Source organism: Falco peregrinus, chromosome 3 (genome assembly GCF_023634155.1).
Source record: "Falco peregrinus isolate bFalPer1 chromosome 3, bFalPer1.pri, whole genome shotgun sequence".
Lineage (NCBI taxonomy): Eukaryota > Metazoa > Chordata > Aves > Falconiformes > Falconidae > Falco > Falco peregrinus.
The window spans coordinates 111,928,482-111,954,416 of NC_073723.1; the positions used below are offsets into that span (position 1 = coordinate 111,928,482).

At 53.2% G+C, this 25,935-nt stretch overlaps 1 protein-coding gene across 2 annotated transcripts in view; it reads right to left on the bottom strand.

The window, feature by feature from the left end:
• Window positions 1-25,935, bottom strand: part of KAZN (kazrin, periplakin interacting protein) — a 226,534-nt gene that overhangs the window by 71,291 nt on the left and 129,308 nt on the right. The window contains exons 1-2 of one of the 2 annotated variants that reach the window (XM_055799769.1): window positions 19,009-19,113; window positions 17,677-17,854 (exon numbers count right to left, since the gene is read on the bottom strand). In XM_055799769.1, the coding sequence (XP_055655744.1) occupies window positions 17,677-17,854; window positions 19,009-19,071 (241 nt within the window). In that variant the 5' untranslated portion in view covers window positions 19,072-19,113. Of the gene's footprint in view, window positions 1-17,676; window positions 17,855-19,008; window positions 19,114-25,935 lie in introns of those variants that run through there. The other variant, XM_055799768.1, reaches the window with a different exon arrangement.

Here is a 25,935-nt window from a genome sequence, read left to right on the forward strand (position 1 = left end):
GGCTCAGCTCCAGCAACATCATCTCTTCTAACAGCATGGTTCGCATCATCCTGGAGAGGCAGAAGGCTGCGACTCCACAAACACATGCTTAATTACGCTGCAGCGTACAAACTGGTTCCCTCGGTCAAGTTTGCAGGCGACAGGGAATGCTGGGATGTCTCAGCCCACAGATACCGGCACCTGAGTGGGAACCCACTCTCTCCCCTCGGCCACCACACCCTTCATTAAAGAAGCCTGCGAATGAACTGAATTAAAAAAAAAAAAAAAAAGCCCTAATCCTGCAAACAGCTTCTGTCTCACACACAGAGAACAGCTCTGCACTCAGCATCGCAGGAGGGGAGAGGAGAAACCGTCCCCGGGTGCACAAAGCCCACATTGTTCCACGCGGCAATTAACTCCAGGGGAAAAAAAAAAACCAACAACCCACCACCAACAAAAAACAAAACAAAAATAAAAAAGGCGAAGGCTTTCTATTTTTGAAGGAGCAAAGCTCTTCCAGGACGCATCCAGCAAACACCCTGCAACATCCAAGATAATTGCTCGCACACCCCAAAACCCCATCTGGGGTGAGCCCCCCCGGTGCTGCCCATCCAGCCAGAGATGCTGCAACTTCAATACACCAGCCCCAGCTCACACTTGCTGGCATTTTTCTAACATAATGAATTTTACAGGGGAAATGAGATCCAGAGTCTTTCAAACCCTCTTTACAACTTGTCAGCACCTTCCTCCCGCCGTAAGGGATGAAGCTGTTGGGAACGCCGCAAAACAAGTGCCACATCACCTCTTTGAAACAAAAATATCAAGGGACCACATCACATCTTCAAATATTAATCTGTACTTACCAACTAATCAGCACTGACAAAAATAACTCATCTAATTATCAGAACACTACCACTTAAATAATGAATTATATGCCTTATTAAAGAGTATAATAGATTAGAGGACGTGAAACAACTGCAATTAGTAAAACAAGAAACGCTAGGAAACAAAAAAACCCTACAAGTGTGATCTGAATTGTGTAAATCAATCTTCCAAAACGGCAACTGATCTCTTCCCACACATCAAATGGCAGCAACATTTGAAGCCTACTGCAACTCCATGCACACCATTCACCTTAAAACTGCCGAAAGCTCCTCTTAGGACCCTGCCTCTGCCGCTCAGAGCCTTGCTCGCCCCCCAGTCCACGCCAGCGTTTCTGGAGTACAAAAACCCTTGGTCTAGCCAGGAGCTCTGCATACCCTGCAAGGTGGAAACCCAGCCTTCCCACAGGACAACACCTGCTAAACCTGCAAAGGCTCCGGGGGATCCAGTGACCTTCTCCCAGTGTTACTGGGAGCCAGCACCCACTTGCTGGGAGCCAGCACATTTCTGTGTGTGTAATTGCTTCGTTAGAGGAGACGTGGCAGGGGCCAGGGACACAGCTGCAGATAACAGCCGGGGGAAGGAGGGATGCCTTCCAGTGCCAAACGCAGGAAGCAATCTCGCTGCCCCAGTATCAGCCAGTCCCCTCATGCCACGCGCTACCCAGGCTTAGCCCCTGCCCCACATATCGGCACGAGGCGGAGAGGGAGGGCGAGGGACACATCACCCCTGCCTCTCGCTGCTCTGGTCCAGCTTTCCATCCCTGCGCTCTCCCACACAAACCCCCACGGGCAACGGGACCTCTCCCCACCGCACGACTCCTCAAGGCCACGCTTGAGGGCGAATCGCAGCCAGGTACGACCACGACCACCACCACCACCGGCACAGCCTGCGTACCTTTGCGGGGACCCTGTAGCCACGTCTTCCACCCACGTCGTTTCTTCCCATCCTGATGCAGAACCAGGCACAGTTCAGTCCACAACCACCACTCAAAGGACACTCAGCAGAAGCAGAACAAGCGAAGTTGAGTTTTCCCTGCAGGAAGGGGCTGGGGGGGGGGGGGGGGGGGGGGAGGGGGTAGTCCTGCTGGAGGAGCTGCAGCATCTCACAGTATTTCAGGAACGTGGTGTAAGGGACCTCCTTGTGCCGCTGCAGTGATGTCCAGTGCCGTCACAAACCCAGCAGGGTCCACTGCCCACATCCTGGAGCACCTGCGAGCACCCAGCCTCACACCTCCGGGGGGTCTGCCCAAACAGACCCCCCCTTCCCCCACCCCAGGTTAGACCTTGTCCTTCCCAGCCCCAAACTGCGAGATCCTGTGAGCCCTCAAACCCCCCTTCTGCAGTCTTCAAACATCAAGGGGTGGATAAATCCCCTCCATGCTGCTGGCTTGCATTTTTTTCCAGGATTCCTTCTGTTACATCCTTAGTGATATTTACCTTCTGAGGGCTTTAATGCTTGCTGCAGTCCTGGCACCGCTCAGATGCAGAATGGCAGCACACGCTCCTAATTGCACCCCAAGGTACAGCACAAAAAGAAAACGTAGCACAAAGAAAAGAGGAAAAAAAAAAGAAAACTACTGATTGCAAAACATTTTAAAATTAAATAAAAGAAATCCAAAACACTGGGTGTCTTTGAGACAGCATAATAGGATCTGAGAAACTGTAATTCATCTTTAAAATAACATCCTTCTTCTGACCAAGAAAGATAGGGAACCAGCAAAATTCTTCTTCATTTTAAAACAACCTTTTAATAACCCGAGGGCTGTTCGTGTGGACTGGGGGGTTCTGACAAGGACAAATTAACTAGCTTAGTGTCCAAAATTAATTTTAGTCAGCCCAGCCCCAAATAATTAATGCCATTCCTTGCAAATGGGTCCTCCAATTCCCCCCTGTGATCACCTGCACCACGTGAGATGAAGGGGCTTGGGGCTGAACCTCCCCCGACAGTGCCCAGGACGCCGGAGCTCACCGCTGGGTCGACCATGGGTTTCTCCTTACTAACAGGTACCTTCCCGAAAATACAGCATCTCTGGTTCCTCTGATGAATCCACCACCTCCAGCTGAGTCCACCCTTAAAGGGCTTTCCCCCCCCCAAACGGGTTACCATTTCGCACAAAAATATTTTCCATCTGAGGTCACCTTTGGAGGGAGAGTTTCAGCTGGAGGCAATTAGGAGGGTCAGGGACCCAAACCAAAAAGCCGAGTGAGGAGGTCACGACTGGCAGGGGCTGACACACTGCACACACGTAGCTCGGAGCACGCGGCTGCGCACACCGAAGCCTATGGAACCGGCCGGGCACCCGCCGTCTCACGTGGGAATATCTGTATGGGCAAATCCCCCAAGAGAAACGGATCAGCCTCGACTTCCGAGATTTTGCATCATGCCAGAAAACAAACATTTCTAGTGCAAACCTCAAAAGTACACACATACCCCCCCACCTGCCACTCAGCTAGGTGTGGGAACGCGTGGGAACACAAGAAAACGGCTGGAAAGGGAGTTAAGTACAACCCAAGGTGAAGCCAAGTTGTTTGTTTTCATTACTAAAACCCACAGAAAAGAAATGCAAAACATGAAACGGCCCAAAGCCAACGGTGAAAGTCGTGTTCCCTTGGAGGATTTTCTGAGGGTAAATGTTTGGGTTTATCCCAGTGCACTCAGGTCAGCTTGAATTTATGTTAATGCCATCCACAGAGCAGCGCCAGAAATATTCGTGCTTGACAACCTGTGGGTATTATTTTTATTTTTTTTCTAATATTAGTCTGTCCTCCCGAGCATAAATACCCAGCACTCCCTCTTTCCCAGTGCACCAACATAGACCAGTACACACCTGCAACACCTACAGCCACACCAATTCTGGCCACAATCAGTAGAGATTGTGACAGCCCAACGCCTTCATTTATTCGAAGCATCATCTTCTCACCAAACCCCCATTCTTCACATTTTTGTTTGCTACTGCGAGCTGGCAGTGTTTGCCATCCCTTGACTACACTTCTCTCCATGCTAAATCTCTGTCCTGCCTGGTGTTCGCGACACCAAGTTAATCATTGGTTGTGAATTTAATTAATGCGTTGTTTCTCCCTTCAACCAGATCATTAATAGAGTTGATAAATCAAACGTGCCACTGTACCCTGTAACACCGGATTTGTGATATTCCCCAGAGGACCGGGACACGTAAACCCAGGGATGAAATTCATTGAGACATAAATACAGCATCCTCATCTGTGATAGTCAGATACAATCATACTCCAGTGATGTGAGCAATATGTAAGGGAACGCCGTGCTCTGGCCTCCTCGACAGAAATGCCACAAGACCAATACAGAGAAACATGAGAACTGGCTGGCAATTCATTTCGTACATCGCTTCTTGTCCTCCTTTCATTTGTGCTGCCAGATCAGTAACATTTACTTTTGTTTCATAAAAGCTCAGGAAGAAAACAATACCGATGGGGCAGGACCTTCACATCTGCTAAACGGAGGATGGAGACTCAAAATTGGGGAACGCGCTCTTCATCATACATGAGACCCTTAGGGGTTTTTGTGTTCCCCCCTTACAAAAATCAAGGTGATACCTCAACGCAAAGCGACGCCTCCCCATTGCACCCTCCTGCATGCGCAACCCCTGGCGTTAGAAAAACCATCAGGAGGTTGTGACGAAAGCTGAAAACCAACGTAACACATACAGCTAGCATCAGCTTTGGACCAACGCATCCAAAGCAGCCCCACAACAGCAATCAAAGACCCTCAGCCCCCACGGCGGATGCCCGGCATGTCAATATCTGCAACCCGACTGCCCATCCTGAGCTCAGCAGATCCCTCAGCTTCTCGGTGCGTAACGATTTGTACAGGTGTTGGCCAGGAAGGAGCTATCAGAAAGCATCCTTAAAAAAAGACGAACCCCCGAAACCCCAGCAACAAACCTTGCCCCTGTGCAATCACGTAGCTTCTGCCTCCCTCTGGGGTTGTGCCGAGCCACCTGGCTGAGGACGTCCCACCTCCCAGAGCTCCTACCCTGAGCCTCTTCCCATGCCAACGCAAGGGGCAAGGCGAAGCATGAAGAGGCAGGTCACCTGACAGCACTGCACCTCCCGCCTCCACCTGCAGGATCAACCCGAACGCTCTGGGGTCCTGGGCATGGGTCACAACCCCAGGAGACCCGGGAAGGTCCCAGCGGATGCTGCGGGGTGCCCCGACAGGGGAGATGCCTCCTCGCGTGGGTCCCGGGGGCGCGCTGGGAACACCCTTGAGGAACCAACTCAGCTCACAGGTACCTCCAGACGTCACTTGACGCAAGCACAACGGCCTTCATCAAACGCAACCTTTAATTAAGCTGCCGCGGTGCCTCAGCAGTGCTGCAGCCGGTGGGAGGGATTAACATTCCGGGTGGTGCCATCTCACCTCCCACCCGGCTCAGGCGGCGGGGAGAGACCAGCATTGCCCGAGGACCACTCGGCTCCCCAGGAACGTCCCCGGTGCCTGGGAGAGATGCCCACTGGAGGGACCGGTGGCCACTGGCCACCAGCCTGGGCAGAGCCATACCTGTCGGAGGGCTCAGCTGGGGCATGACGAGCCTCAGCGCGGGAGCCCTGCCAAGGTTCAAGGGCTTCGCAATTAACTTTCACAACAAACCAGAGCCTCAAGAGCTCTTAATCTCCAAATAAGTAGAAAATGTGGGTCCGCGCCAGGGCTTCTGTGCCCTCGTTTTATCGGCGAGGTGCCGGCAAGGACCTCGCTGCTTTCGGTCTATTTGCGAGCACATCCGCACAAGGGGAGCTCCGGTTATCTGCCTTCATTTGCACAGCAGGCTGACGAAGGAAGGCACGGCGTAGCTGTGCAACAGGTTAAAACACGGGGAACATTTGCTTAGCAGTTCAACCTCATGCAAATAAGCTTAAAGGAAATGCTGAAGAGCAAAGATAAAAATCCCAGCACAGGTCCCCATCCACAGCAAAGTTGTACTGCTGTTCTCCGCCATAAAAATAAATCAAAAAATAAAAATATATATCAAAATTAAATATATATACACACATTTTTATGAGTTGATCAGAAAGCAGCTAACCTTCCCTGCTAGCCATCATTTGTAAGAGGTGAAACAACTAACAGAGCAAGTTTGTGCTTGCCCGAAGGAGCAGGCAGGAAGGAAACTGCGGCGCGCAGATCCCAGCCCAACACGGCCATGCGCCCAGCGGCTCCTCGTTAGGATTCCTTGTTAGCGACGGCACTTGTCACACAGACAGGCACCACACTCGTGTTTACGGAGTTCAGCACCTGACCAGCACCCCATTGTGACGATGCTCTTACCAACACCCAGCACAGCCCACCTCTCCTGCACACCCCTCCTCTGCGTTAGGAAACGGAGCAGCACGCGAGCTCTCACGCTGCCTGCCGCCCTACCCGTGCCTCGAATTCAGAAAGAACTGGCTGTGTATGTTGCCCAGGACCATGTTCACCCAGCTCCAGTGTGAGTGCACGGATACACCCCAGTGGTTTGCACAGCGCTTGTCTGAGTATCCATGGGACATGCTCCCACCCCCAGCCCCAAGGCTCATGGCAGCCGTGCCGGCAGGCAGAGGCAGAAGTGGACTTTTTGACATGGCATACGTGTTGGGTAGGGCCCTGGACCAGCACTGCAGGGTGCCTGCAAAAGCCTGCAAGGGGACGACCCACAGGCCAGCAGCTGACACCCTCCTCTAGTTCAAGTCTCAGCCACAGCATTCACTGCATCCCACAGCTCCTCTCCCCACCCTTCTTTCTCAATAGACTGGGATAAAGGAAAAAAATCTTTCTTTTTGTGTCCTATTGTATGCCCTTGTATCCTATATTCATTCAAAGTTCTGTGCGGGTATATTTTCCTTACCATTTTTTTTACTCATTTGCAACAGAAAAAAATGATGAAAACTTTTTGGTGATATTAATTACTGAGTTCCTACTGCTCTCTTCATGACATATACATAGATTTCAGATGAGACTAGAGCAGCTCTGCTTATCAGGGATAAACCTAGTATACTGCAGAGGGTTATACTTCTTTATTAGTCTTTCTTGTTGGTCTAATTCATGGTATTACCCTCTGAACTGTGTACACACACCTAAAGAAACTCAAGATACACTGAAAACACGCCCCAGAGGAACCAGAGTATGTTTAGTAATCTCCTGGTTATCTGTGCTACTACATCCATCCATGCCGTCCACCTGTAGCCAGCAATACCCAGCTCATCCTTCCCACTCAAGATACTTGGTTGGATATGTGTCTTTGACCATGGATATATATTAAAAAAAAAGAAAGAACAAAATTATCTTCAGAGCATCACTCCGATTTTTCCACTTCCCCTCTCCTCACCGAATTGTCACAAACACGGATTTGCCGATTCAAGTCCAGGAAAGATGCAAAACACTGCTGCAAAAATGAGCTTGTACTTGTATCGGCAGTAACGACCAGAAATGAATTAGCAAACAAGAGCGGCCTCGCAAAAACTGCAGTTAAGCAAAATCTCCCCCCATTTGGAGTAGTCTTTATGTACAGCTGCAACTAAAAGGAATGGGCATAAATCGCAGCAAGTCTTCAAGGCGCAGATAGTTTACCAAGAGAGCCCAAAAGCTCAGCTGCTCCCAGCTCAGAATACACTGGAGGATCCACCGCTGGCATGTTTGAAGGTATCAGGGTGACCTGAAGCCCCCAGCCTGAGATGATGCTGGGCATGAAGCCAGGTTAGCTGCATCATCTACTGCTGCCAACAAGCCAAGTTAATGCGTTACCTGCATATGGGTTTTTAATCCTGCAGGGTGGTCATTACCACGTTACTGTTGGACTAATTAACAGGCAGAGCTCTCATGGCTTTTTTTATGCATGTGTCCATCCCCACCCCACCTCCCTCCGTCAAAGTAAAATGAATATAAAATAATCACAGCCATACACCCAGATTTAGCATCGGGCTACTTCCAGGAGCTCCAAATGCTCTGGAGCGCACCAGTTCAACCCCGCAGCGCAGGGAGCACTATGGTCCGCAAACCACAACAGCATCAAATAAACCTCAGCTCAAGATAATACAGCTCCATTTAAATGAAAAAGAAAAGAATCTTTAAGGAACCTACAAAGTATTCAAACCTATTTAGTAAAGTGCTTCCCATTAATCTCGCCATACATGTAATGCTGAATCAAAGACGTTCTGCTGCTGCAGAGCAAATGCACCCATCAGAGGAATTACACTCCAAATCACACTGGTCCCTAATGAATGCACTCAGAAACCACAGCAACAAGCAGGGTGGAGGATACACTAAATTAGATAATTTACCAAAATACCCTGGAAATGATGCATGTCCAAGGAGGAACAGCACATAAAAAGGTTCTCTGCAAAGGTGGCAAAAATGCAAAGTGCTTTTTAAGCTTTGCTCTGCCTGAAAGCAGCAATAAATTGCGGCACTCAGAGCCACCTCGCGCTCCCGGGGAAGGATGCCCGCTGCAGGCTGCCACAGCTCCAACAACACCTCAGCAGCTGGCAGGGGACTCCAGGAAGCTGAAGTCCCCGAGCTGGAGCAAAGCCCTGCAAGGACATGAGCACGAGGACGGCAGCAGGAAGGTGCAGCAGCAGCTTGAACCCCTGCTCCAGCACAGGGGATTGCTGTCCCGCTCCTCTCTGGACCACCGCCTTTCCCAGCAGCTCCCACAGCCCACCAGCAGCACCCATGCACCAAAGCACCAGGGCTCCGGACCCCGGCAGCAATCCCCCCTGAAGCCAACCCAACTGCCTGGGTACCTTGTAATCAATAAATCCTGGAGTGGTTTTGCTTATCTTACAACATGCTACTCCAGAATATGCCTTCACGGCATTAAATACCACTTTTTTTGCTAAACGGGTGGCCTTTCTGTGGTTTCTCAGTCCCATGTCGCTATGAACTTTCCGTTTTGATGATGTTTCCCGAGGAGCTGCACAGCTCCAGCCCCAGCAGCTCCCCTGCTTCCCATGGAAATGCAGGAGCTCCATTGCCCAGCCCTCTCGCCCAGCTCTGGACCTCCCTCGGCCACGAAGGCAGATCACGCAGGGAACCAAAGCTTATTTGAACAGAAAAACCAGCTCCGTGCCCAAGGATGACACCAACAATCTTTGCAGATTCAATTACAGGATGCAAACATGGTGGGGAGCACACCGCGCCTCCGCCTGAAGGGGTTCCCCCGCTCCTGCCCGAGCCATGACTTCAGTAGGGAAGAAATAACAGCAAATTTGGGCAAAGTCATTTAGCAACTCTGGATGCATTACGGGGGATATAAAAGTTCATGAAATTAACGTTAAGTATCTGCAGGTGGATAAACAACAGGTTTTGGCTGAGCAGACGATGCAATAACTGACACACATAAAAGCAAAGAATTGGGCACATTTCAGGCTAGGAAAAACAATGCCAAACACACACACACACACAGAGAGAACATTTTGCCATTGCAGGATGAAAAATCTGTTTACTGAACGTGCTGTTATCACACAAAATCACAGAACGATGCTGTTAGGCTCCCAGGGAGCTCCTGATGCCCCACAAGGAACTCAGAGCTGGGCTCTGCTCCCGAGCCGAAAAGAGACCCCAGGGTGCCCCCCAGCATCACCCTCATGCCCAGCTCTCACGCAGCAGCATGCGACAGTGGGGCTGAAACGCGCTGTGCCCTCCCGGCTCTCCCATCATGGGGCAGCTGCTACGCAAAATCCAAAATGCAGCTGCGTTTGGAGATCTTCCTGATGAAAATCTCTGTATAGCCCACTAAAACCTTTACAGCAGCCCTTTAGGTTTCTTCTAGGACATTCTTTTTCCCCTCCCGCAACTTAAGAGAGCACCTAGACTGTCTAAATCTAGACATCAAAGGTAAGTTTCTCAAATCTATTCCTCAAATCAATTTGCTTTGCTTTCCACCCCTAACACAGCACAGCTCCCTGGAACACAGGCAAACACTTCCCATGCTTGTGCGCCTACAGCAAATTTCAACCGCAACAGCATCTTACAGCAATCAGAAATATACTGGAAAAAAAAAAAAAATAAATCCCACTTTACAATGGGAGGGCAGAAACCGTGCAAACCACCCAAGTACCAAAACCAGGAGCTTGCAAAGACCTGAGGGGTTCACAATGCTCTCGTGCACGCCTAAGCAAGAACCCAGCACCAACTTCAGCATTTTTTGATATTGTGCTGCTAAAAAGGAGCAGGGGAGGCTGTCATTGAGGGCAACGAGCTTGCTGTACAGCGACTGCTGAGACCCAGCGCTGGGCTTCCCATTCAGCCCCTGGGTGAAGGCCACTGGCAACCCCACACTATTTTTCCCAGTTAATTTCCAAGGGGGGGGATGATGGACAGTTTGGTTAAAAGTAACGGGCTGGAGCAGAAGCATGCGGTTAGGCTGCCAGCCTTCGTCTGTCATCGTCTCCCTGCTTAAATGCCGTGCATGCTTGCCTGCGCCCACTGTGGGAAAACACTCCAGCTGTAAGGTGGCCAAGGGATCTGGTTGGCAAGTGAACGCCCGGGCTAGCGTGGGTTGTTACTATCAGCAAGACAGGTCTGCTTCTGCAAATCCGCGTTTTTGTAAGAATTTAAAAAAGGCCGATGAGACGCAGGTCTCAGGCTCTCGGTTACAAAGCCCAAATGCTGTCAATGGCCTCAACCCGCCGCAGCAGCGGCACAAGCTCTGTTTCATCTTCTCTGCAAAACCTACTTCTCTGCAGCAATGTTAGCTCTCGGGGTTTGATTGCCGTTGCAAAAAGGAGTCAGAGAAAATCCCAAAGATTGGCATCAGCACGGCATTGTGCTCGCTCGCTCTCTTTACATCACACATATCATTCGTATTCACACCAAGCACTAATTCCCTCTCGCCAGTGCATGCCATTTTCTGCAGAAAGGCAATTTAACTCCCCGTGAGGGAGGGCGCACACTCTCATGAGAGAGGAGGTGACAGAGAGGTGTGGAATTCTCCTCCGGATGCCACCCAGTGAAGTGGGACAATAAAGCGGAGATTGCACGGGAGAGAAGCGCGTCCCCGGGGATGGCAGCAGCCATGCCAGCTCCCCAACAGACAGCCCTGAAGGTTCAGCTCCCAGATGCAGCCTGCAAAGCCTGTGAAATTTTAATTCAGAGGGAGAAGCAGCATGAAAAGATGCAAGGCAGAATGACTCTGGAAGAACCAAGAGGGGCAAGATTCATGGATGTCCTCGGAAGAGATGCTCCTCCCAGAAAAAAAAGTTTGCGGAAGCAGCAAGAGACACGGACGATTCTGAGAGGGGGATCCAGCCCAGCCCTCAACCACACCGCAGCAGAGCAGAGCATCACTCAGCCCCTTTTCCTTCTTCAGTGACAAGGCTGATCGTCTCCCAGGGTTCCGGTGTGGGTGCCCACAGGAGAGCCACGATGCCTTTAAGACAGCACCCCCCTCCCCTTCATCTTCCTGCAGGCATCTTCACTCCTTCCCCACCGTCCCAGCGATCCAAAAGCAAACTCGAGCCATGGTGCTGCGTGCACTTAAAATCTGTGGCTGACCACACACCTGGAAAGGAAAACTCAAGAGCTTTTTTTCCATTTCTCGGGGCAAAGAGGGCCCTGCCCGCTGCAGCTCTCATGCCGTGCAGGTGTCAGAAATCCAAACGACAAGAGCTCATTTCTCACCAGGTGCTCTACGCAAAACCGGTCTCTGCTGCAGCTTGCCTCCTGCACTCAAAAGCAGGGGTCTTTGCAACTCAGCAGTTTTCAGACACAGGCACATCACTTTACCAGGCACAGCCAAAAACCAGAAACGTGCCCCAAAAGCCACCCACACCGAGCCTAGGTGGGAGCAGCCTGCCTGCACCGCACACGGCCAGCTCTGTCCCCATCCCGGCGGCTGCTCCCAGGGACCTGGGGAAGGACAGGACTAACGAGATTAGAGAAATAAGCAATTTATCAGATTATCGAAGCCGAACAGGCAGAGCTGGGCGGAGGGGCACTGGACTACCAGGATGTCCCCGGGAGCTGCCGCTTCCAGCCAGTGTCACACTCAATCACAATCAATACCTCTGCCAAGTTGTTCTTACCCGGCGATGCATTGTCCTCCGCTAAAGCCTCTGTTATCTCAGGTCCCCTTGGTTCACAGCCTGTCACCACTGCTCAACCTCAGCCCCTCGCCCTGGGGGAGGCACCCCCAGACCCTCACCCTTGCATCCCCCAGCCTCCAGTTACCCATTGTGGCCAGGAGCGCACGAGAAAAACCTTGGGAAGAGCTTTTCCTCCCCTTGGCAGCTCCAGCAAACAAACTGACTCTGAAAAGTACTTCAGCCAATGCTTTCAAAAGTGCTTATTCGATGTCTGCATTCTGGTGAGACAGCTCAGAGCTGCTCCTTATCCTTCAAAAAACCCTAATCCCGTTCGCCCTCCTGCTAACACAGCACGCACCTCCAGACACCAAAGCATGCACTTGCCTAGCTTGAGGTCTCCAGACCTGTTGCTTCCACAAAATCCATCTCCATACCTGAAAGCATCAGCCATCAAGACTGGAGCAAAAAAGCACACAGCAAGAGGAAAGGACCAGACTGTGAGGCAGCTCCCAGAGCCCATTCGCACGGACCCACAGCCTGGTCCGGCAGCAGGGGCACGCTGCTGTGGCAGCGCCTACAGCCCTTAGCTCCCACCTCGCTGTCAACTAGAAATGATGAGAATTGGATTTTAATAAGACTGAGACTGACACTTTGCAGTCTATGGCGCTAACGCTGACATTCAATGCCTAATTTATAGCCATGCACTTGGGTGCAAGGAGAGGGGCGCGGACCGCTCAAGGAAAGATGTTTGCTCTCAGGCTGGGCAACAAGCCCCCCCAGCTGCCAAGCCCCTTTGGCCTCTCAGAGAGCTTCATGTTAAGGATGCAGATCTTCCTGCATCACCTGGCCCCAGTGCCCGAGAACACCAACATACCTGGAGTAACGGAGAATAAGTGATGGGAGGAAAGGCTGTCCTTCTGGAGGACACCCGGCCCCACCAGCGGCTGTCAGAGTGCCTGAATCCAACGGACAGAATCACCCTTAATCTTCCCCGAGTTTAAGACCGGGACTACTTACCCCTCCCCCCCTGCAAATCTAACACCAGACCTCTGTGTGGCTGCGCTACAAACCGGGGAGTCAGACACCCCGCATTAAGTCCTCCTTCAACTTCAGAGCTGACCTGAGCTTACTCATCCTCAGGAGCTTCACTACAACTCCCCTGGACGGACCCTAAAGGAATGAGAACCTAAACATTACGCTAACCATGCCAGACGAGGCTTTTGAATAGGAAAGCTCCAGGAATGATATTTTAAGTTAACATCCTCAAAGATTAAGATGTAACAGGGACCTGACGCGCTACCTGCAAACTAGTTCCTTGCATCCAAAACAGCCACGTGAGTGCTGCTGCCTCGCCATTTGTCTCCCAGAGCATGCAAGTGTTCCAGAGCATGAAACTAATTGCTCCCTCACCCCATGAACTATGCAGGACAGAGGTAAATGAAGTAGGAAATGGTTAGAGTAACAGTACACCAAGACCTTGATCTTGCCATGAGCATGGTGCAAAAATACTCCCCATACACAACTGGACAGCAGCATCCCAACTCCTCAGGTCCCTTTACAGTACCAGCTCTCAAGCTCTGGAAGAACAAATAGCAGGGATGATTTCTGAAAAGATGAGAATGGTACATTTTCAGCAGCCTGAGATGATTACTCGCAAAATAGCAACAGCACAGAGGTAACTGATTGCCTCCCGGGCGAAAGTCAAAGTCTTTGCATTGTAGCTATGGAAGTGTACAGAGATCAAAGAGAAAACGAGAAAACTCTATTTTAGGCTGCCACGAGCATAAAGGTCCTCCTGGCCCTTTGGCATCACCAGCCACCAAGACACGACTGAAACCTTTCTTACACTGCGCCTGCCCCAGATCACCGTGCAGCAAGGAGAAATCCTTGATTCCAGGAGCAGGGTGCAGCTCCGGCTCCCTTCCCAGGTGAACTGTGGCAGCATCAGGCAAACACCTTCCCCACCATCGCACCCAGCTCCACGCGAGCCGGGACGCTGTGACCACCGCATGCCGTGATGCTCTGGAACAGGCAGAGAGATATGCTGAATGCTGAGCGATGTCTTACTAATAACACTTAGCTATTGATTGCGCTTTACACCTTCAAGCACTTTACCAACAGTAATTAATTAAGATGTTTTTCATTTAATGCGGAAAGGGGACTCAAGCAAAAACACGAGGCTAAATGGACCAACCGCTCGATTCAATGCGGCGAGTCCTTGCACCCAAACTTTGCATTTCCCCATGGATGCTGCTCTCACTCCAGCAAGTGGAGGCACAGGTGTAGCTTCAGCAAAGGCCCCGAGCCAAGCGCCCAGCGGTGCCTGCAGTGTGAACGGGGCCATTGCTCACCCTCCAGCTGTCACCGCTGCCTGCGATGCTCTGCCTGCCTACCTGCATCCCTCCCCTCGCTCCCAGCATCCTGCCCCGCTGCCGCAGCCTGACCCAGACCACGGGGCATGCCTTGTGCTCCCAATTAATTCCACCAATACTCATTCAAATGAGAATTCAAACACGAGCATGCTGACATGCAGCTCCGGCGATGTCACCGAGAGCTGGCTGGAACCGCTGCGCTGAGCGCCGCGGACATGAAGTACCAATTTCCACCCACTCTGCATCCAGGCTGGGGCAGGGGCTGCAGCCAGGACACTTCTTCCAGCAAAGCCGCTGTTTAAAAAAAAAGACTGTCAGGGCTGAGAGGTTCGACTGATTAACACTCACGCTAAGGACTGTAACAATACATAAGTTCCATTCCTACCCACCCACTCACACCCACCCTCCACTCCTGCTCTCCCTCTTGGCTGAATTCTCCCAGTTTTGTTTCGGACTGCGTGGAGCAGGCCCTTGGAGCATACCTCGCCGCTGCAAAACCAGCACGTTACAGCAGAGAGAAGCCTCGGTGCGCACAAAGGGGGGCAGTTACTACCTCAAGCTGTCTCAAGCTGCACCGTAATTACACAAAGACCACACCATACTAATTGCTGACTGAGCACAGCACAGAGGCACGCACTTACCTCCTTCCACACGACTCGGGACTGACCCGCAGCCCCTGCCAGCAGCAGTGAGACCCCTGAGCTCCTTCCCACCAGGAGCAGAGGGACATGACGATCCTGCCCTGTGCTTTTCCACCCGGAGCACCCCAGATCCCCGCCCCATGCCCAGCAGCCACCCCAGCCCCACCAGTGCACCCAGTGTTCGCCCATGCAGGTGAGCGAGCGGCTGCCCTCCCAGCTCACCAGCCTCCTGCCTGCCTTGAGCATCTCTGTGTAAACCAGACAGCTTGGCAGCTCTCCTACTCCGGAGACACACAACAGCGGAGCTATTCAGAGACACTTGTTTTCACCCCATCCTTCTGAACGTCGTCTCAGAATCCTTGACGAAAAGCATAAGGCTTGCTACAGATATCTTGGGCCTGCCGAGACAAACACGGAGTGATGTAGGAGAGCGTTTATGGCAGTACATAAACAACCGCACCAAACTCGGGGAGGAAACCCAAAACAGAGAGCGCATCTCATCGGCAGGGTTTGCAGAGACCAAGGACTCTCCCCCTTCTCCTCAGCAAGCATGATGAACACAATGCTCTTCAAAGGCAATTTTACATTTAATTGATTGGCTTCTGTTACACCAGCAGTGGTATGTGGCTGGATACATCACTTTTTAAGTAACAGCCTCTTAAACTACCGGGGGAAGAATAAACACACATCTATAGCTACAAGGCCACGGAGTCACACCTCATTAGGGATCCATCCTCTCTCCTAGCTCCCCCACACCAGCACGCCAAGCCAAATTTGCCAGACTTAAGAATGGGAAGATGGAGCGAACCCTCCAGCAAGTTCAGCAGCCACCAAAGGTACTGCTCTCGCACCCGGCTGAAGCTGGGACCGCTCCTCGCCAGTGCTTACGGGGACCTCGCGACTCCAAAGCACGTGTAATTGTAGTCATCAAGCGCGTGCTCTGGGCACTGGAGGATGCTGCTTGGGCACCTTTACAGCCTACTGACTGGCTTCCATCACACCGACAGTGAAGGAACCCAAAGAGGAGCTTTTCCATCACACCAACAGATCAGAAAATCTCAGACGAAAAGAAAAAAAAAGAGCCCCCGACCCTCGGAGCACCACAGACACATCCCTCCCTTGCCAGGGCACGCTGCGGGAACAAAGGCACACGAGTGCAACAACACACACCTCTCGCCCAAAGGTTCCTGGAGAGGAAAAGGAGCGATCCCCCGAGCACAGCCCCAGCTCGGGGCGCGAGCAGCTGGAGGATGTTACCTGCTGCGTTCCCACATCCACGCTGGCACGCTCCGCAGCATGTCACCAGCTGCATTCCCGATCCCGCTCCGGCAGATGAAGGCATTCTCCGGCTGCCCTTTCAGCAGATTTTTATATCAGAAAGCGCCTGGGCAGCCCAGACATGGTACCCGGCAGGGTGCGGTTCACATCACCCGACAGGGACCTACACACACCAGTTCCGAAAATACCTGAGTGCGCACGGAACTTTACTCGCCACGCACCTGCGGCTACCGGGAGGCTCTGCCAGGTCCAGCCCCTGAGGATGGATTAACTTTGTTTAACAAGTGGAATTCACGCACCACACCCCCCTGCCACCAAACCAGCAAAATAAAACAGGCTGGATGGAACAAATCCACAGTTTAATCCTTCTAAATCAATCTGCATTAATGCTGCCACCACCAAAACTCTGGGAGGGCCACCGCAGCCCACTGGGAGCGGCGATGCCCACCGAGAGCTCGGCTGCCTTTGGAGAGCTACAGCCGAACCAAAACGTGGCCGTTAAACAACGCCCAGCCACCGCACCGAGATACTCACAGTAAATAAGTAACGAGTAAATAACAGCTACCGACGTTTTTATCACGCAGGTGTAAATTCAGTTATCGGGGAAGAGAAGGGCTTGCACTAATTTTTGCTCTGACACCCAGGCTGCTGCAGGGTGAATTGCCATGCGAGCCTGTAATTATTTGGTAAATACATATATACACGTATATATTTGAATGCAAATGTTCCTGAGGTAAGAGCGATGGCAGCATCCCCCTGGTTCGCAGGTCACAGCAGGGCTCAGCCAGGTGAGTGCTGGACCAGGGCAGGAGCGACCCGGGCCCCACTGGTGAACCCCCTCCCCCCCAAAGCTGGGGGCAATGATCACTCCCTGCTCCCCCCGCACCCCAGCTCTGGGGCCTGGTGACAACTTTTGGGGGGTTTGAGGGAGGGGTGTGTGTGCATGGGAGGGGGCATGCGTGCATGGGGGTTGTGTGTGTGCGCTGGGGGGGGGTGCGAGCATGCATGGGGGGAGGGGCGCATGCATGTATGGAGAAGCAGGGGGTGTGCATGGAGAAGCGGGGGGGGGGGGGCATGCATGCACGGGGAAATGGGGAGGGGGGGCGCGTCTGGGCGAGCCCTTCCCCCTGAGACCCAGCCCACCACGAGTGCTGCCCGGTGGGGCGGCGGGCTCCCCGCAGCCCCCCCCGCCAGCCCCGGGGGGGCGGGGGGCGGCGGTAACATGGCTGCTTTTCTACCGAATTACGAAATCGGTAATGGGAGCCGGGGTACCAGGGAGGGGGGGCGGGCGGGCGGGGGGGCACCGGCGAGTTCAGCAGCGTGCCGGGGGAGGGCGGGGGGGGGGGGCTGGAGCCGAACAAGTCATTAGGTGCCTGCCAGACCCCAAAGGGGGGGGCGGCCGGCAGGGGCGGCGCCGCATCCCGACGGGACGCCCCCCGCCCCGCAGCCGCCGCAAGCAGCCGGGGAGCCCGGGGGGGGCCGTGCACCCACCTTGCGCGCTGTGCGGGCCGTGCTCCATGGCCGGGTCGCTGCCCAGCTCGGCCAGGCGGCGGCCGGTGGCGGCCAGCTCGGCGCGCAGCGCCGTCACCTCCTGGCCCGCCGCCTGCAGCGCCCCGTCGATGCGCAGCGCCAGCTGCTTGTTGTCGTCCATCATGTGCAGGATTTTGGCCTGGGGGAGGGAGGAAGAGGAGGAGAGAGGTGAGCGAGCGCCGGGGGGGGGGCGGGCGGGGGTCTGGGGGGGCTGCCGGAGGGAGCCGCGCGAGGGGGAGGGGGCGGGGCGAGGGGCGGGGCGAGGGGGCGGAGAGGGGGGTGGGCAAGGAGAGGGAGCTGTGCGAGGTGGGGGGGGCAGAGAGGAGGGGGGTCTGCAAGGAGAAGGGAATTATGCAAAGAGAGCCCTGCAAGGATGGGGGGGGGGGGGGCAAGGAGAGGGGGGCTGTGCAAGGCGGGAGGGGGGGGGGGTGTCTGCAAGGAGAAGAGAGTTGTGCAAAGGGGGCCCTGCAAGGGGGGGGGGGAAAGGGGATGGGGGTCTGCAAGGGGGGGGGGGGTCGCCGGCAAGGAGAGGGGAGCTGTGCAAGGCGGAGGGGGTCTGCAAGGAGAGGGGAGCTGGGCAAAGGCGGCCCTGCAAGGGGGGGGGGGGGCGTAAAGGGAAGCGGCGTCTGCAAGGTTTGGGGGGAGCTGTGCAAAGGGGGTCCTGCAAGGGGGACAAAAGGAAGGGGAGGGTCTGCGAGGGTGGGCAAAAAGGAGGGGGCAAGGAGAGGGGAAGCTGTGCAAAGGGGGCACAAAGGGGAGGGGGGGTCTGCAAGAGGGTGCAAACGGGAGGGGGCGAGGAGAGGGGAGCTGTGCAAGGGGGGAGCAAAGGGGGGGCTCTGCGAGAGAGGTGCAAAGGGGAAGGGGGCTGTGCAAGGGGGGGTGCCTTGTAAAGGGGGCGCAAAGGTAAGAGGGAGTCTATGAAGCGGGGGGAGGGGGTGCGAGGGGGTGCAAGGCGGGAGCCTCTGCAACGGGGGGGCACCGCGCGGAAGGGGTGCGAAGGAGAGGGGAGCTGTGCAAAGGGGGCTCTGCAAAGGGGGTGCAAAGGGAAGGGTCGTGCAAGGGGGGTGCAGGGGGCTGTGCAAGCGGCGGGCAAAGATAAGGGGGGGGGTGTCTGTGAACCGGGGGGGGGGCGGGGTAGTGCTGCGCGAGGGGGGTGCGAAGGGGAGAAGCTGTGCAAGAGGGGTACGGAGGGAGGCGGGGGGGGGGGGGGGAGCTGTGCCAGTGGGGAGCGAAAGGGAGGAGGCTGTGCGGAGGGGAGGAACAGGCTGCGCGGGGGCGGGGGGGACCCCCTACCTGTTGCCCCCCCCGGCAGCCCGGGCAGGGCCGCGACGGAGGCGAGCGCTCGGCCGAGGGCATCCGCGGCGTTACGCGGCGCTACGCGGCGCTCGGCGTCTGCCGCGGGGGCGGGTCCGGGCTGCGCGGGGCGGGCAGCTACGGCGGGGGGCGGGGGGGCTGCGGTGGCCGCGGCAGCGATGCACTTATAACCAGCCCCCCCCCCCCAGATGCCACACACCCCCCCCCCGGGGAGTTCCGCGGTGCTGCGCGGGCGTGGTGAGGCTGCAGTGCCGGCTGGGAACACCGCTCATTAAGTGCCTTCCTGCTAATTGGGCTGGGGTTCACCCCGCGGGGGGGTACCCTGAAGCTGCGTGGCGCAGGTGATGGTCAAATGGGGTCCAACCCCCCCGGGAAGGGTCCTGGCAGGGGAAGAGCAGCCTGTGGCTGCTGTGGCAGCAGGTAAATGCCAGTGTCCTTAGCACTGGCGGTTCATGTGGCACGAACCCAGGGTGAAAAATCGAGAATTATTTAGTATCATCGCTGGCGACTGCTAGAGGGAGTGCTGATGTTTCCCTGTGCTTTATCAGTGCCTTCGAGGGTTCCAGTTGCATGCTTGCCAAGGCCTGGGCTGCAGCGAGCCCACAGAGCCACAGTCCTGGCCCAGGTGGCCACACAGGCTTCAGCCCCCCTGAAATGAGCTGGTGCTGCTCTGGAGATGGTGGCTTGCTTGGCTGCAGCACCCCGAAGCATCCCGGCCTCCCGCCCCGAAGCATCCTGGCCTCCTGCCCCAAAGCATCCCAGCCTCCCCCCAGGCAGCACCGCTGCCTGCTTTCACCCCTGCCACCAGCACCTCGAGGCATTCGGCTTTAGGAACCCCATGGCGGGTGGGAGCTGGGAGTGGCGAGGAAGGGCCCTAGCAAAGGGAAAAGCCGGAGAAAAATCACAACCCTTAAGGAAAGAGGGAGAAACAGTCTTGCCTGTGCCTGTGCCATTTGCTAAACCCTCTGCTAATTTGCCTAAAATTTTGGCTGAACAAGCTGGGAAGTGGGGGCAGGTCCTTGGAGTGCGGGCTGCCCCCCACCACCGCTGGCATTGCAGGGACCTTGGCCAAAATGCAGGAAAAACGCTAGAAAAGGGTTTCCCTGCTCCCAGTGCTGCAAAGGTGACTCCGGGAGAGGCTTGATACGAGAGAAATGAGAAGCATGTCACTGTCCCACGCAGTGACGGTCCCCTGGGAGTGCTGGGATGCAGCTCTGCAGAAGCAGAGGGCTTTGGCATGCAGTGTCCCCAGGCAGCTTTTAGGAAGAGAAACTGGGTAAATCCATCACGTCAGTCTGCTGAAAAAACATTGTGGAGATGTGGAGATGGGCCTGGGTTCCCCAAAACCTTGGACCCCATCTGGGTCGTGCGGACAGCCAGCCCTCCTAGAGCGAGAAGGACTGAGTCCTTGTCAAGGGGCATCTAGACCTTATAATCTGTGAAGGGATTTCGTAAAACAAACCCCGCCAGTCTTCGGAGAAATGAAGTACAGTGGCTTTTTCACTGGAACATTGGTTTTGACTGGGAGTTTCCAGCAGCGTCTGCAACCCAACCACTGGCGCCAGGCCAGAGCACTTGGAATATCAGTGGAAAGGCCCGTTTTCCTTAACGAATTCCCAAAGGGCGGACAACCAACCCACAAGAAGAATAAAAGCGTTTTTTAAAATTCTTCCTTCATCGTCTATGCAGCCATCCCTGAACGAGATCAAGTTAAGTATATATAGAAATGGAATTCCAATCAAGATAAATGCCTGGTTTCATGCCTAATTTGCATGAGTATTTGCTGCAAAGTGTGCTTGCAAATGAGGGAATTATGTATGTAACCAGATAACCTAAATGTGCAGTCGCGGTACCGTAGATGCAAAACTTAGTCATCGCGCTTGAATAAAACGTAAGCTTCAGCAGAAAGGAGCTCAGCTTTAAAGTGCTGGCATGTTATTTTTATCTTAAAAAATCAGGTTAAAACTGATTGGAGCTTTCCAAGAACACATTCAGCTGCTGAAGTAAAGTCCAAATTATGCTTCTTACTCAATCTAACCTTAATAATAGACTAGTTGAGTTGCTATACTGGCAGCACTGGAATCTTTTTAATTTACTAATGCAAGAGAATTTCTGCATTGGCACGTGCGCTATTTAAAAAAATAATTTTCTTGAAGCTGGAGGTGGAACTCATCCGTAAATAAATAACCGTGCTTTTACAAAAATCTTCCTTATTATTTAAGTCCTTTTGAGATTCCCCTGAAGATAGTTGGAAGGTTTTCTCCCCCTCCCCATGCCTCCTTACCAGGGAGCAGCTCGGCCCATTTCAAATCGCCTCCGATCTCTCGGAGTGGGATTTGATCTCTCTGAGCTGCCGCCTGGGAAGAGTGCTGGGACCCCGGTTCCGCCATCGGGGGAACCCACAGAGCCGCGGAACGGTCCCTATCACGGCTTTAGCAGCAGAACTGCCTTCAGGAACGAGGAGTTTAAAATACCAGCAGGGTGTGCGCTCAGGGTGTGATACCTGAGGGTTGTGCCGATTCCCATTCTGAAGGCCAAGCGTTTGCTGAAATCCTCAAAATTGGGATGGAATGAAGCATTAGGAAATGAACTGGGCCTCGTTCCCTTTCTCCTCTTAGTTCTGAATTAACAAAAAATTAAATTAAATGCTAATTAAGGAGCCAAAATTAGAAACATATTATTTCCCCAAATTGCTTTTTTTTTTTAGTTCCATCTTTTTGCAGGCAGTCTGACAGCGGTGCAGCCAGCCTGTGTCCCTGAGGAATGTGAGTCCCTGGCGGCGCAGATGAGGCACAGAAAGGTCGGGAATGTTTCCTGAGGATGCATGGGGAACCTCAGTCAAGGGCAACAAGCCTTGGATCTCCATTCACCCCCAGCTACGCTCAGCACCTTTTCGGGTGGTCCAAGGGTAGCCCTGAAAACCTGCACAACCCCCTCAGTTTGGGGCAACGCACTGTAGCAGCAGCATCGCGTCCAGGCAGGCTATTTCTCAAGAATATACATGTGTCATAAACACGGATGGAGGAAGATTGGAGAATACTGTCTCTCATCTTGGCTTTTGTTTCAACCTAAGGAGTGCCGTAAAGGGAATATGAGAAGGTTCAGGAGATGAAGAAGGTCTGGGTAGCACAGGGGTACTGCTCAAGCCTTCCAAACACTTTAATCTACTGTTCAGATTACCACTTTCTATAGTTTCATATGTACAATATGCAAAGGAACCAGTTTAACCAAATGGGAAAATCATTTTGTGTTAAGGTTGAACGTAATCTAATACCGCCCTTTGACTTGATTCAATTAAATCCTTTCTTTTCCAATTAAATAATCAGCCAGAATTTAATAAAAACGAATTTCAATGTGTCATCCTGCAGAATGATGACCTCTGAGATGATGAAGGCTTATGTAAATTCTGCTGATCGCTCTTTATCTGCTTGTGCCTCACTTCCACCCAAAAAAATTTGCCTTCTGTCTGTATATTTACATTAATTTCTCATCTGCTCCATGCATCTCTGTTTGCAGTAACAATTCCCAGCCGAAAGGGCTGCAAGTCTCAGCAGCTTCTTTCAGCGCATCCTCTAAAATGGACTTTCTGTGACTGGAAAAAAGCTTCCCAGAGACAGGGTGTCTGATCCACGCCTCCGCTTTGTGACGCCCTGGCATGCTGCAGCGCAAACAGCGGCAACTTGGCCCTTTCCAAATGTCACTGGGGACATCTGTGTGGCCATTCATTGGCAAAGAAAAGCTCACCGAGAAAATCCGGTCCAAGAGACCAGCAAACTTTAGCTGCCATCACCAGAAAAAGCACAGCCTGCCCCGAGTTCAATAGTCTCTTGTAGCGCATCTCCGCTGAGTAATTCCCATCGAAGTTACAACAGTTGCTAATATCTACGATTGTTTTTTTCCCTCTGCAAAGGTCGCGTTTTTATTTGTGTATTTTTAACTGCGTTTGACCCCTCCTTCTCAAAATACTGAGCACCAAGCCTTTTCTCCTGCAACTGGAGTGCACAGCAGCATCTTAACGCAGACCTTGCTGGTGTGTTACTGCTGCGCTGGAGCTGAAATACTAGTGCTTCAGCTAATGAGTTATTAAAACGGGATCAAACAGAGCTAAGGATGGGCAGGTTAAAAATTCAGGTGAGTATTCTGTTTTTCCCTGCCATGCTGCAGTGACACGTTTCCCTGTCTCCATTTTTGCGCGGGCGCAAGGGTCCCGGCGACCTTCTCGGGCTGTGCATCCCTCGGGACCACGAAAACAAACCCATTAATGTTTATAAAGTGTCTCAGACTGGGGGAATTACATCACTGTGGTGAGATACAAGCTTAATGGATCAAAACAAACCCCAGATCCAAAACTCCCAGCTTAGACACATCTCAGTTACCGGGCTCAAACCTCGAGGAATCCCACTGAGAAAGGATAATTGAGAGAAAAATGTGATCCCAGAGATTTTTCTCCAGTAAGCCCATTTGATGTTAATAGGAAGCAGATTTCTAGACCCCTTGCAAACAAATGACTTCCACAGCATATTTCACAGCTGAGCGCATCTATGGCACCAGTCTTCATACGCGGGTCTATTAAGCCCAACATTTGTTTAATGAATTACAGCAATGCAATGAATCTGCGTGCATTCAGCCTGTATTTAAGTGTTTACGGGGAAGACGTCAGCAGCCAGCTTTTCACAAGCAGGTATAAGTGTCAGTGATGTACCCAAAACCTTGAATGTTTTTTTGGTTTCTGCTTTCTTGGCTATCGAGTTGAATCGCTGTTTAGTTTCTTCGAACTGTAAGCGCAGTTACCCAGGAGTTTTGGGGTCTCTGCTGAACATGGAGCTGTTTGGATTCAGGGCAGATGTGGGAGGTTTGCTCCCCGTTGATGAGCCGTGTCTGTCATCTGAGAGATGCTGCACACCTCCCACCTGGCTGGGGTTGGTCCCTGCAGCTGCGTGGTGAGTTGAGCCGTTCCAGCTCCCACAGTCGAACAGGGCTGACAGGATTCCCAGATGACCTCACCTTCATCTCACGGGTCAGTAGATGAACCTTGACAAAAATCTAACTCTGGTCCACCCTCCTGTTTGAACGTGTCCTCCCTGGGTGTGAAGCGCTCCCCTTCATGGCATATAGAAGCAATAGTGATGATGGTGCTGTGATAATTTTGCTTTGAAATTCTGATTTGCGGTTGTCTCCAGCCCAGCTCTCCCCACCCAGTAGCAGGTTAGCTGGGTCCTTCCTACGTGGGGGCTGTAAGTCTCGCCAGGAGAAGGGGTGAGCCCCAAAGGTGCATCCACGCGAGCAGAGCTGCCTGGTTACACTTTGCTGCAAAACCTCTTTTCAATGTAATTTGGGCTGAAATATCCCTAGGGAGCTGGTTTTAGCATCAACCAAGTGCAAGGCTCCACTTGCTCTGGAATGGTCCCCAGCCGTCGCCAGCTCCCCGGCAGAAGGATGCTCGAGCTCCGGTGCTGGCCCGGCCGGGCAGTTTCAGAGCTGTGCTGGCTGGCAGGGGCTGCGCTGTCTGCCTGGGGGCTTGGGGGGGCTCAGCAAAGCACCGGACCCCTGGCAGTGGCGAGTGGGTGGGTGAACGGTGGCAAGTCACGGAGACCCACCAGTGCAGCTGAGCAGCTCGGTAGCACCCGGTGGGAACCCGCTCAGAGGAGCAAGGGGAGCGAGCATGGAGCCAAGCACACAGACACGGTACCGACGCGCTCCGCAGCAGTGAAGCCGCTGGATCCCACAGAGAGCTTTCCAGAAAGGAAGAGGGAAACAGGGAGCAAAGAGAAAAAACTTCAGGCAGCGTCTGTACGAAAGGCCATTTCCCCATCGTTTCCCCGTCACAAATTAGAGGGGGAAGATGTGGTTGGGTGTTTGCTGCGGGGGGGGGAGCAGGGGTTGTGGGTCCCACCAACATGCTGCAAGGCATCCCCCATCCCCGGGAAGGGAAGGGAAGGGAAGGGAAGGGAAGGGAAGGGAAGGGAAGGGAAGGGAAGGGAAGGGAAGGGAAGGGAAGAGAGGAAGGGAAGGGAAGGGAAGGGAAGGGAAGGGAAGGGAAGGGAAGGGAAGGGAAGGGAAGGGAAGGGAAGGGAAGGGAAGGGAAGGGAAGGGAAGGGAAGGGAAGGGAAGGGAAGGGAAGGGAAGGGAAGGGAAGGGAAGGGAAGGGAAGGGAAGGGAAGGGAAGGGAAGGGAAGGGAAGGGAAGGGAAGGGAAGGGAAGGGAAGGGAAGGGAAGGGAAGGGAAGGGTGGGATGTCCGCAGAGACGTTGGCTTTGCCGCCCCGATTTACCAGCCGTTCAGACACTACTGTAAGGATCATATAAAAACTTAAATGAAGAGGATGATTCCGAAGCACTTAGATAGCAGGATAATAGGTGTCGTGAAAAAAATCCTGTGATCAATCAGCAGACAAATAGATACTTAAATTAGGTGTTAGTGGGACAGGTGCAGGAAAGGTGATTATGGGTTGCCTCTCTGTTTCCTTCAGCAGGAACGATGACACACCGGGGTGGGTCAATGTACCCTGTCATTAATACAGCATCAGCATCCAGCTGACAGTTTCTTTGTCCTATGAAGTCAGCTCCAGTGAAGATTTGACATAAGCAGGAGGCACGGGGAAATTCAGACACCTTTGAATTTTCAGGACCCTCTAGAGGCTTTGGCCTGGCAGATTACAGGCAAAACCACTGTCCTAAACTGGGCAGGAGACAGGAATAAATATTTGTACCCAACCATTTCAACTGTGATAATAAATACTGGTGTGAGAACAGCCTTTTCCTCCCTCCCCAGCAAAGAAAACGAGCACCAGGTCTGCAAGGCAGAGCACACGGGAAGAGTCGGCCAGAGCATCCTGAAAGAGGAAGATGCTAAAGAGACGTGGAGGTTTTTTACTGTAATGTTTGTGAAGTAAGTAAAAGATAAGATC